Source organism: Megascapheus bottae, chromosome 21, assembly GCF_031878675.1.
Source record: "Megascapheus bottae isolate mThoBot1 chromosome 21, mThoBot2.hap1, whole genome shotgun sequence".
Classification (NCBI taxonomy): Eukaryota; Metazoa; Chordata; class Mammalia; order Rodentia; family Geomyidae; genus Megascapheus; species Megascapheus bottae.
In genome coordinates, this window is record NC_143529.1 from 38,529,637 (window position 1) to 38,542,073 (window position 12,437).

The 12,437-nt window shown below is 56.9% G+C and overlaps 1 protein-coding gene across 6 annotated transcripts in view; it reads right to left on the reverse strand.

Moving 5' to 3' along the window:
* The window catches only part of Hdac4 (histone deacetylase 4), a 228,194-nt gene that overhangs the window by 11,796 nt on the left and 203,961 nt on the right, over positions 1-12,437 (reverse strand). For 4 of the 6 annotated variants that reach the window (XM_090355164.1, XM_090355165.1, XM_090355166.1 and 1 more), the window contains exons 16-22: positions 12,163-12,283; positions 10,400-10,446; positions 7,276-7,383; positions 5,710-5,765; positions 3,713-3,800; positions 2,436-2,555; positions 1,600-1,697 (exon numbers count right to left, since the gene is read on the reverse strand). In XM_090355164.1, coding sequence (XP_090211290.1) covers positions 1,600-1,697; positions 2,436-2,555; positions 3,713-3,800; positions 5,710-5,765; positions 7,276-7,383; positions 10,400-10,446; positions 12,163-12,283 — 638 coding nt within the window. The remainder of the gene's footprint in view (positions 1-1,599; positions 1,698-2,435; positions 2,556-3,712; positions 3,801-5,709; positions 5,766-7,275; positions 7,384-10,399; positions 10,447-12,162; positions 12,284-12,437) is intronic. The other 2 variants (XM_090355167.1, XM_090355168.1) reach the window with 1 other exon arrangement.

The following is a 12,437-nucleotide window of genomic DNA, read 5'->3' on the forward strand; positions in this document are numbered from 1 at the left end:
CACCACAGGACACAGGCAGGGTGTCCACGTACCCCGTTCACACCACAGGACACAGGCAGGGTGTCCACGTACCCCGTTCACACCACAGGACACAGGCAGGGTGTCCACGTACCCCCTTCACACCACAGGACACAGGCAGGGTGTCCACGTACCCCCTTCACACCACAGGACACAGGCAGGGTGTCCACGGACCCCCTTCACACCACAGGACACAGGCAGGGTGTCCACGTACCCCGTTCACACCACAGGACACAGGCAGGGTGTCCACGTACCCCATTCACACCACAGGACACAGGCAGGGTGTCCACGTACCCCATTCACACCACAGGACACAGGCAGGGTGTCCACGTACCCCGTTCACACCACAGGACACAGGCAGGGTGTCCACGTACCCCCTTCACACCACAGGACACAGGCAGGGTGCCCACGTACCCCGTTCACACCACAGGACACAGGCAGGGTGCCCACGGACCCCGTTCACACCACAGGACACAGGCAGGGTGTCCACGGACCCCCTTCACACCACAGGACACAGGCAGGGTGTCCACGGACCCCCTTCACACCACAGGACACAGGCAGGGTGTCCACGGACCCCCTTCACACCACAGGACACAGGCAGGGTGTCCACGGACCCCGTTCACACCACAGGACACAGGCAGGGTGTCCACGTACCCCCTTCACACCACAGGACACAGGCAGGGTGCCCACGTACCCCGTTCACACCACAGGACACAGGCAGGGTGCCCACAGACCCCGTTCACACCACAGGACACAGGCAGGGTGTCCACGTACCCCGTTCACACCACAGGACACAGGCAGGGTGCCCACAGACCCCGTTCACACCACAGGACACAGGCAGGGTGTCCACGTACCCCGTTCACACCACAGGACACAGGCAGGGTGTTCACGTACCCTGTTCACACCATAGGGTGGGCAGGTTGTTCCAGTGGAATGGTGCCCATGTGGTCAGGCACGCTGTTGCCAACCGTCACCATCACAAGATAGGGTAGCTCTGACAGGGCAGTGGAGAGCAGGGCAGGGCTCTGAGGTCCTGATAATCCATCCCTGCAGGCCAGCACCACATGCCCCACCCACTGGACATGCCCACAGACATGTGCACGGACACACACATGCACACGGGCACGCACATTAGAGGACCACATCCCAGAGTCCGAGGGGCCTGAGGCTCTCTGGACTTCAGTGGGTTCTGGCCTACAATGCAGTTTCCTTTGCTAAGACCCAAGCTGTGCACTACCCCCCACCCCCCTCCCAGCTCCTGTCCTGCCCTTTCCTGTGGACAACTCAGTACTGCCAAGCCATCTCCTCCGGTTGACAGAGAGCATGTGCTGGGGGTTAGAAACGATTGCTCTGTGGCTGTGACCTTAGGGTGACGTAGGAAGGGGTGTGAAGACTGACTCAGTCAGGTTTCACAGGAGTGAGAAATAGTTTCTTTCCATTGTATAAGCAGCTCCAGAAAGATTCGTGAAAGATTAGGAGAGCATCACATTTTAAAGCCCACGTCTGCAGCCCAGTTCACAGGTACTCATTGATAATTGTTCCTGTGGACCCAAAGGGCAGCCACGAAGATTAGAGACTCACCTAAAAGCGGCCAAGTACTCTGTGTCTCCCATGGGGGGGTCCAGGCCGCCTGTGAAGGCCATGTTGACATTGAAGCCCACTCCTGGCCCTGTCCCCACCTGTGGGCAGGAAACTCATGTCACAGATCCCGCGGCAGGAACACTCACTCGCTCACTGCAGGGGGCACCTGGCTAAGATGTGTCCTAGCCAGTGGTGCCTGCAGTGTCAGCTTGTGTGTCCTGGGTCTTCATATTCATTCGTATGCGCTAATGTCAAGAATGGAGACGTTCTCTTAGAATCTTGAGCTATGGCAGCTGTGGGGAACCACCTTTGTCCTTGGGCACAGGACCTGCCAGTCTGCCATGTGCCACATGCTAACCGATGAGTCTCCAGGAAGAGGATCTGCTACTCTCCTCTTCCTCGTAAGCAGTGAGATGCAGGACAAGGCAAGCCTGGCCCACACTGCAGTGTGGAGGGGTGGGGAGAGCTGTAGCCTGGGTACTGTACTGTAGCCTGAACGTTCGGGGGTAGGTAAGAGTGGGAGGGAGCTGCCATCTGTCCAGAGCTGACACAGTGGCAGAGAGCCAGGGTTGCAGGACAAGGACATTCCGTCCAAAGGCATCCATGGAGATGCCAGCTGGGAGTGCCACCTCAGGGAGAGCACACTGCTGGCTCTAGCTGGCCTAGACTGAAGGTGGACTTTTACTTGTCTTTGTGTTTTGGATAAAGTTCAGGCCGCTGGTCACCTGAGGTGAAATCCAGCCTGGGGCTGGCCTTGGTGAGCAGAGGCCTTCTCATGGGGGTGGGCTGGTGTGGGTTCTGTTCTCCAGGAGGTCAGATCCCACCCAGCCTCTTACCTCATCTGGAGCTCCGCTGCCTGGAAAGAAGTTCCCATCGTCATAGCGGTGCAGGGACACGTAGAGGACGCTGGGGTCACTGTAGAACGCCTGCTGGGTTCCGTTTCCGTGGTGCACATCCTGAGAGACCAGCAGGGCCAGTTCAGGCCGCCAGGCCTCAGACCATGGCCTGCACTGCTGAGCTGGCCCACTCTCTGCCCTGGGGTGCCAGCTCCCCCTCAGAAATACCCTGGCAGCTCCAGGTGGGCCAGGCGCCCCTGCAGGATAGGCAAGGGACACGTGCAGGGCTGCAGAACCACGAGGAGCTGAATGGGTGGGGTCTATCGCACGTTCTTGGCTCTGGTGCTTCAGCCATGCCCAGCTGGCTGTGAAGGAGAGACCTCTGTGGTTTACCTGCCGAGCGTTACTCCATGCTGCATGGGGTAACCTGGTCCCACGGCTCCTGCACTGCTCTAGGAGGGCTTCCCACAGGGCTGTAACCACCCTCCTTCCGGACCACAGCCGAAGGCTCCCAAACCAGTGGGGCGAGTGTGTGTGTGAGTAGGAGCTGGCCTGAGCTGGCCTGGGAACCCTTTTTAGAGGTTGACTGTGTAGTGTAGAAACGTGGAAGTACAACTAAACAAAAGGGGAGAGGAAGAACTCACACACAATGGGCAGAGCTGGGCCGTCCTGGTCAGGCTCTGTACCCACAGGAGCTGGGAGTTCTAACACACGTACAGACCCACAGCACGGCCACAGAGCCATCTTGAGCACACACTAGGCCCGCGATGCTGCCCCAGTCCACGGCTAGCACACGGCTGGGCCTGCTACGCTGTCCCCAGCCCATGGCTAGTATAGTGGCGATGTCCATGATGCTGCCCCTAGCACACACCTCGTGAATGGCTAGCACACGGCTAGGCCCATAGCTGCGCTACACTGCCCCAGTGCTCACTGGCTCACCAGTGTCAGTTGGGAGGACGAGGAGGAGGAGGACGAGGAGGAACAGGAGCAGCAGCTTCCCTGTTTGGCTCTGGCTCTGCTACACTGGCCAGGTGGGAGCTACAGACCTGGCACCAGCTCCTCTCCTGACTTGAACTCCTTTCTTTTCCACACACACATTGGCAGAAGCCATGAAAGCCACCCCTCTTCTGATCTCTGACATGGTTTCTAGAAAGCTCAGCTCCCTAAGTTGCAGGCTGAATGGAGGTGAAGGCCCATCCCCGCCAGGCCCTCTACTCCAGAGACAGGCAGCAGAGCAGCAGCCTCTCCCGGCCCCACCTGGGAGGGGGGCCACTCACCCAGTCTACGATGAGGATCTTGCTCACATTCAGCCTCAGCTGGAGAAGTTTGGCCGCAACTGCCACAGAGTTGAAGTAGCAAAACCCCCTGGGGAAGGAGAAGAGCGTAGGGCCATGGTAAAAATGTGCCTGCCTCCCACATTCTACCCAGCTTGCAGCCGAGCCATCTGGGGCCCAGGAGGAGACCCGGGAGGCTCAGCCACTTCCAGAGCCGCTGGGGGGACAACCTCAACTGATGGTGGCTGACCAACTGCAAGGGAACGTGCAGACGCACAGGTAGACACACACACACACCACAGAGACACACCACCAGACACAGACACACGCACACACTCCCACACCACAGACCAGACAGACACACAGGCAGCTACAAATACACACATTCACATACTACAGATACATATACCATACAGACACACACGCCAACACAAGCATAAGACACACGACACACACATATACACACCACATGCATAAACATATCACACATAAGCATAGGTAAACATACACAAAACACCAGATATTCACATATCACATATGTACGCATGCATACAAAGCAAAAATGTACATATATAGTGAAGATGCATATATCACAGATAAGTACACAGGCAATATGTACACATATACACAGAATAGCATAACTATGCAGCTCTAAACACATACATTGATACACATGCACACAAGCACACGTAAACAAATATATGTATCACACAGTGCATACAAACTGTGCAGCTACACAGATACAGGCACATGTACATACACAGCACAGATGAATATGCTGTGGTTTAGTGACCTCATGCACAATGCCCGTTATGTTAGTGCAGGAGACGCTATGTATCAGTTCTTTTTTTGCCAGTCCTGGAGCTTGAACTCAGGACCTGAGCACTGTCCTTGGACTTTCTCAAGGCTAGAGCTCTACCACTTGAGCCGCAGCACCACTTCTGGCTTTTTCTATGTCTGTGGTATCAAGGGATGGAACCTTTCTTTGTTGTGAATGGTAGGCAAGCACTCTACTACTAGGTCAAACACCTGGCCCAATGTATCAGTTCTTATGACTGCTATATCAACCCAGTCTTTGGGAGAAAGGAAACATACACCAGAAACACAGATGTACTGTACACAGACACATGGAAACGTATGTGTGCCACACAATATACACCAGATATATCCATATATTATACACAGGTACATACATATATCACACACATGTATTAAACATACATACCCATGCACATACACTAGACATGCATGTGCACAGAACACATGAGAACACATGACACAGTAGTGTGCATGCACAGATACACACCCTGAGGCACACACAGCCTACGGGCCAACAGACACACACCAGGTCTCCCCTATCCCAGGCATTTATGGACAACCCAGAGGTGCCATGTCTATAACAGCATCTAAGACAGCTAATGTGGCTCATACCACCTTAGTGACTGGCTGCAGTTGAAGGCAGTCTGCCTCAACGATCAAGGCACAGGCTGAGAGATGGGGCCGCCAAAAGCAGCAGCTGTTTCAGCCTCACTCTTGTGAGAGGTCTAAGACCTCTGTCGACCTTGCCCAGCTGGCCTGCACTGACGACGGGGGCTCACCAGTACTTCCTGGTAAGGACAAGCCACGTCTCACCGGTCCCACAGTCCTGGTGGGGTGGTCATGGTGACTGGGTGTGGACACAGCGCTGCGTGGCCTTGTTAGTAGTGTCTACTGCTAAAAGCTAAAAGGCCGTGCACGAAGTGATCTGACCGTGGCCACTGGAAGGTGAGGAGCCACGTGCACTGCTTCCCATCCCAAGTGCAACAGGGAAGCAGCAATGCCCTCCTCCTCTCCCATCACCTGACCTGCCTGTCTCTTCCTCATCCTCCAGAGAGGCCAACAGGCCTCCCTGCCCGGGCTGCGTGACTACCCCGGGCCCTTAGCTAGAGAGCCACCTCAGCTGTGGAGGAGCCAGGGAGGGGAGGGCCCCCCGCCTGCCCCACCCCACCACCGTCACTCACATGGGGGTGCTCTCCTCGGCGTGGTGTCCTGGGGGGCGGACCACCGCAAAGCCATTCTGTGAACGCAACGGGGGACAGTGAGATGGGGCATGTTGCTACAGAGCTGGGGAAGGCGCCTCCAACGCAGCTGTGCCTTCCACCCCCATTCACTTCCGGGGAGGGTGCGAGGCATCTGCACCACCCCTCCATGAAGAGATGCTTGGGGACTGCTATCAGTGTAGCAGCATCCCTGTGTTCATGCACTGACAGCCACCACAACACCACGATATGATGGGCAAAATGGGCCTCCTTGGTCTTAGCAGAATCCCGAGGCATTGTGGCCAAGACCCCACTGGGGTGTGGTGAGCTGGTGTGGGGCTGGGCTCAGGGAGGGGAGGCTGGGGCATCCTCAGAGGCAGACCTGTTCTATGAACCCACATCCTAACTCCTGCCCTGGTACCCTGGCATCCTACGCACGCCTTTCCTGGTATCTTCTGCAGCCCAGGACTGGATGGTGTCAGAGTACTGGGAGGTAAATGCAGGTGCTAAAAACAGTGGACGGCAGCATGGAGCAGGAGGCAAGGGCATGCTTCACAGGCATGCAGGTGTGGCCTGCTCGACGGCCCTGAAGGCAGCAAGCTTCCCGGGTACACTCAGCTTCCACGGGGCACAGGTCTGTCTTTCTATCTCCTGGGGAGAAGTCTGCACCCTCTCAGTTGTGAGCTGGGCTGACTCATTTTTTTCAGGGATATCCATTTCCTTAGTGAGGAGCCAGAGACAAGCTGTAGGCATTCTAACCTGAGGACATCGATACACTTCTCAAAGACTGAAAAGCAGGGCTCAGCGACAGAATCTGAGCTCCCAGTGGACTGCTAGGCTGGAAACCTGTGCCTGCCACCATGAGCTCACGGGAGCTGCGTACAGCTTTGGCTTTAGATGGGGCATATAGAGCGTTGCCAGAACTCGGGACCAATGCGCAGTTGGGAAACCTGCGGGTGTGAGATCTGGGCACCCACACAAGGGTAAATGGATTTTAACCTAATAGAGAGGGGAAGGTTGACCCAAGTGTGGCTTCTGGGCCCAACAGTCTTTGAGAGACGATACTGACGAAGTGCCATGACAGTCCAGGGCAGAATGTCCAGACATCTGAACACTGCTCTTTTCAATCACACAGCCGTGTGAGGCCAGCACCGTGTGAACTTCAACGCATGGTAGCAGATTTGTGCAAGGCAGGCATATGAATCTAGCTGCCATCCACTCAGCCAGACATGACTTACTCTACAATGAATGCTTGAAAAAAAAAAAATACAGTTCCTCTGACGAGCTAAGTCAGAGAAGCAAAGCTCTTTGGGTGCCTCAGGTATTGTGAAGAGGGCAAAGAGCGCCCAGGCCCAAACCTGAGACTCAGAGCAGCATTCCCACCACGTGCGGGTGTCCACCCTGTCCTGAATAAGCTTCCTCCCACCAGTCCCCCCCCCCCCAGCCTGGTCACAGGGAGGGGCAGAGGGCGCCCCTGGCTCCCTGCTGCTGACTGCAGGCTGCCCCCCCCACCCCTTGGGAGCCCAGCTCTGCCGGACACAGACTGACCTTCAGCTCCCCCGTGGCCACCTTGAAGACCAGCTCCACCACGCACCCCACTGCGAGGCGGGCGGCCCCCGAGGAGTGCACCTCATTCCAGATGGTGTCGCTGTCCACCTGTGGAAACAACTCTCTCAGAGCCACATCCCGCGCCACCATCACTCCTACCCCGAGGAGCCTGGCCGCCTTCAGGACTGAGTCCTGAGCCCCTGGCTCTGCCCCGGGCCAGCCAGGGCCTCACCTGTTTTGCACCAGGCTGACAGCTTACACTAGAGCTCACTACCTTAAAAAACACACTGAAATACACAGACACAAACAGAAAAGTCAATGAAGGTGTTCTGGCGGAGTAGCCTTTCTCCTCCAGCTGCCTCAACTGGGAGGTGCAAGTGAGGATGCCAAGGTCGCCGGCACCTTTCTCGAGAGCTGTTCGGAGAGCAGCGCCAGCCAGTAAGATGACGTGCAGCGAAGGTCTTGCTACCACCAGCTGGAGTTAAGCAGGTCTGGGGCCTACGGCAGGAGCTCTGCCCCGGGACTGGGGGTCCACCTGTTACCAGCTCCCAGTGCAAGGGGGAAACAGGCCAACAAGTCCACCACCGAGCTCCATGCAGGGTGCTCTCAGGAGAGAAGCCAGGCTCTGGAGGGGGGCTCATCCACAGAGAAGCCGGTGGGAGCCAGACCCAAGCGCTGGGCAGTGGGTCCTAGGGCCTGGGCCTGGCTGCACACCTTGCTAGGGAAGGTCCTGCTGGGCTGGGCTGTCATGAGACTCCACTTCAGTGCCCACGGTGACACATCTACTGGAAGGGCCTGCCCAGCTGGATGGCGCTGAGCACTTGGGCATCCGGAACGGGGCCACCTCCCCATGCTTGCCCCCACCCAGGCCTCTATGGGGAGCATGGAGCTCTTCACTGCCGGAGACTTAGGGTTCGCTGATGGGGGATGCAGCAAATTAGTCTTTCCCGTTCTTCAAATAGCTTCTAAGTCCCACAGAACAAAACTTCTGTCCACTGTGCAGCCTCCACTGGGAGTGACACTGTGTGCCACCTCCTCAAGTGGTGTGTGCCCTGAACAGCTGGATGGAGAATCAACTCACTAATAGCAAAGGTGGCCACCAATACAGAGCAGACTCCATCAGCTGCCGGGTGCCCTCGAGGGCAGCGACGTATGAGGCAGGCTAGGTTGAGGCCACACCCAGGAGGCTAGAATGACTTGACTGAGACTCCTTCCTTCCCCAGTGCAAGAAGCCCGGCATCAAACTCCATCACGGCAGCAGGGAGGGGTCAGTGGACAACACTAGCCCGGTCTGCAGGGCCTTCTGTGCCTTCTACTCTCCTGGCATCTCCTACAGACAGCAAGGGGCCAACCTCAGTCCTGCCACTGGAGAGAAAGTGGTGACTGTCCCAGACAACCTGACAAGCCTGTCCTGCAGGCCTAGACCCTGTGGTGCTCAGTCGGCAGGCAGAGCGGCTGGAGGATGGCACAGAGCTGTGACTCACACAGGAACAGAGGAGGCAGGCGGGAGAGCACGCAGGAGGGTTCTCACGAAGACTGACAGGGACATGTGTGGCCGAGAGGGTGGCGAGTGTGGGGTGAATGGGGGCTCTGGGAGCGAGGATGGCGGAGTGTGTGTGTGTGTGTGTGTGTGTGTGTGTGTGTACACCCCAGCAGTGCCTGGGCCACACTCACAGGCAGGCCTGGGGGAGGGTCTCTAGAAACTCAAGGACACAGACTCTTTCACTAAATAGAAATTTCTTTCATATGGTTTGAAAAAAAAGGTCAAGACAATTAAAAACCTACATTAAACTGTTAGGAAAGGATCTGTTTTTAAGCCTTAAAGGCAGCGCTGCATAACTTAATGCTGATGTGAAGCTGCATTCTCATCCTGCAGAGGCCTCAGTGCCTTGGCTCTGGCTCTGCGGTCTGCTCTGCTCCTAGTGGCTGGCCTGGCTTCTGGAAGCCACAGGGCTGGAGTGCTACAGCTACTCCAAGGCCACTGGACCTTCCAACTAGAGCTCCTGTGGAAAGGACGAGAACACTTGCCTGGGCTGGCTCCCACTGGCTCCATTAGCACGCGAGCCCAGCGAGCGCTGCACCAACACCAGGAGGCGCTTCAGGGGCTTCTGCCCAGGTCCAGGCTTACACTTGGCTTTCATTTGCAAATCATACATTCTGCCTTGCACAGGTCTGCTGCCTGAAGGGCAGTGCAAGTCCAAATCTTTTAACTCTGGCCAAACATTTTCCCTGAATTAAGAGATTGTATCCTATTTACAATATGAAATAAAATCGGTGGTATGAACAAACGCCATTTATTCTCTTTCTGACGGGATAATTTTCAGAGCAGTGATTTCTGTAAAGACTCGGGAAGAAAACCATTTTGTTCCATTTCCATAACAGAACCCAGACCTTGCCTTTCCCTCGCAGATGGTGATAACACAGGGCCAGGTTCTGCTGGCCGCCAGCCCCGCCCTCGCCCTCCTCAGTCCTCCTCCGCGGTGCGGCCTGTGCCTCAGGAGCCATGGTGGTCAGCAGATGGGCCCCGCCCCCCCACAGTGCAGTTCTCAGTGGGCCCTGCCTGCCTCTCCCAGGGCGAGCCGGGGAGAACCCTGGCCGCTAGGGGGACGTGTATAGGAGGTTGTGCCGTCCTGCACAGACTGGAACGGATCTCCAGCCAGAAACTTGTCTCTAACCATTCCTGTGCCCCTAAGTGTCTAGCTTAGAACATCTCCTCCAAAGAAAAGGACGAAAGTCCAGTTCAACCCAGTGAGTTGCCCTACAGTATCAAATGCCCATGAGTATTCCGAGTCCCAGGGAGGCCCTGGGCCTGAGTGAGCTTGGTCAGTGCCACTGTAGACTCAGAAGCAAAGACAAGTCTGCACACACGCTTCACAGGAGCTGCAGCCCAGCAAGGCCCATGCCATGTGTGCCTGCTGACCTTCCCAGGAAAAAGTGCCTGGGCCCACTGGTCAAAACCTTCCTGGCTTGCCACAAATGGGCATCTCTGCCTGCCCCACACCTGTGTTCACGGAAGACACCTGGGGACTCTCACCCATCCAAGGGGAGGAAGGCCGTCATTTTTGTGACTATGGGGACTCTGAGAACTAACAGGCCACGACTTACACATTAAAGAGATACTCACCCCAACACCACCACAAGGAAGCCTGACAAATACCGAGGTCAGCGACCCTGCGGGGAGAGAGATGGTCAGCAGGGCAAGGATGGCCCTGGCTCTGAGCGGGGCTCTGTGGTACGGGGCCTGGCTCAGAGGGCCCTGCTGCAGGCTCACTGTCTGGCCCCACAATTCCAGGTTCCCCAGGTGTGAGCCTCTCCTTGGAGGTAGGAATCCCTGCTAGCACTCAGGCATCAATAGAGACAGGGAACAGAGGGTTCACACTGCCTCTATAGAAAAGTGTCCAAGACCCCAGCCTCAGCTCCCCGTGAGCCCCAACATGGGCCAAAGGAGGCCCCAGCAGGGCCCCCAGCCACGGAGGACAGACTAGGGCTGGAACGGGAGAGAAGGCCTGTGGTGAACGTGCTGCCTGTCTCCGCTCATCATCTGATGGGGAAGCCACCGCTGCCCCCTGGGCCCCTCTGTATCATGGAGTGCTCAATCTGACCGCACTTCCTGTGGTGAAGGTGCTCACAGAACGGGGACTGTCCCTTCCCTTTCAGACATCAGTCTAAATTCTAGCCTCTCACAAGCTTCCCCCCTCAGGGGATGGGCCGGAAGAGCTCCGTCCTTCCACAGCCCAACCCCTCCCGGGATCAGAGCTGCACAGTGGCACTTGGAGTGTGCCAGGATTCCGAGTTTCTAGGTACTTGATCTAGCAGGTCCCAGAGGCAGCATGGGACCCCACTTCCTGGACTTGGCAAGTTGTGTCCACAGTGGGGGGCCCATGCCCCTTCTGGCCTGTTAACTCCAACACCGGTGAATGCTCTGAACCTCAGATTCACATGCCATGCAGTGACTGCCTGGTGTCACAGGAATATGGGTCTTGGCGACAGCCAGAGCTTGCATGAGAGCTGTACTCCCTGCTCACTTCAAGTGAAGGCTGCAGGTCCCTTGAGACATTCAGACCTTTCCACAGAAGGGGTTCTTAGCTCAGCATGTCTGCGCTGACATGGCAGTAACTGTACTTGGATGGTTCTGCTCGTTATCAGGAAGACGTGGTGCAGTCTCTCACCAGCCGCCCTCAGGTCTCCTGCCCCCAGCTATGCCTCCTTGTGGTTTGTGTTCACCATCACCTGGACCAGGTGGCAAACGAGGCCCGGAGCCCAGCCTGGAGGACCCCCACCACTCTTGCAGGCTGTCTGGGTTTTCAGGGGGAGTGGGCCTTGGCTCCATGGCTCTGCGGATGCCTCCCCCACCCCCAAGTGTTCAGGAAGCCAGTGGAGCCTTGGGAGGCTGCAGGGTCCTGTGCCCTTGTCAAGAGCTCATCTGCCTCAGCTGAAAGCCCCTGCGCCAGGCAGTAAAGAACTTCCACCAGGCCAAGTCTTATTATCCACAGCCACCACAGCCTCCTGGCCTAAGCCCACCCCCACGGAGCCTAGGGAATCAAGGCCGGGCCGAGGCCTCCTCTCAGTCTCTGCCATAGGAGCCCAGGAGACGAGCTCTGAGCAGGGCAAGGCACAGGGTGCCCAAGCTTTCCAGAGCAGCCTCTGGAACCAATTCCGCAGCTTCAGACTGAAAGCTCTGGCAGCCTCGGTGGGAGCTGGCGGAGGGTGGGTTCTCCTCACTGCCTGGAAGAGTGCCGTGGAGAGGGCCACCCCTTCCCTGCACGGTCGTGTGGAGCCAGAGTGAGAGCGGCAGCCCCACCAGCTTGGCCCAGCCCAAGGGGCCCTAGGCCGGAAGTGCCACACCGTGAGACGAAACCCAGCAGGGAGGTAGAAGGGCTCGAATACCTAGAAGTTTCTTACTGTCCAGTTTCTGCCTGTTGAGGGGGTTTGTGCCATAGAGCAGCGCGTGGGCCTCCGAGTGCACGGTCTGCAGTTCCTCTAGCGTGGCCTTCCGTCCTCGGATGCACTGTGGGGACACAAGCGGGGCAGATACCACCACACCTAAGGGAAACCGGCCCACACGGGCGTGAGCACACCACCCCTGGGTTACTGCCTTACCCAACGCTGTGTTTTAAAATCTTTTATTGGGCTTGCATTTTAATGGCAGCTTTGTACATTTA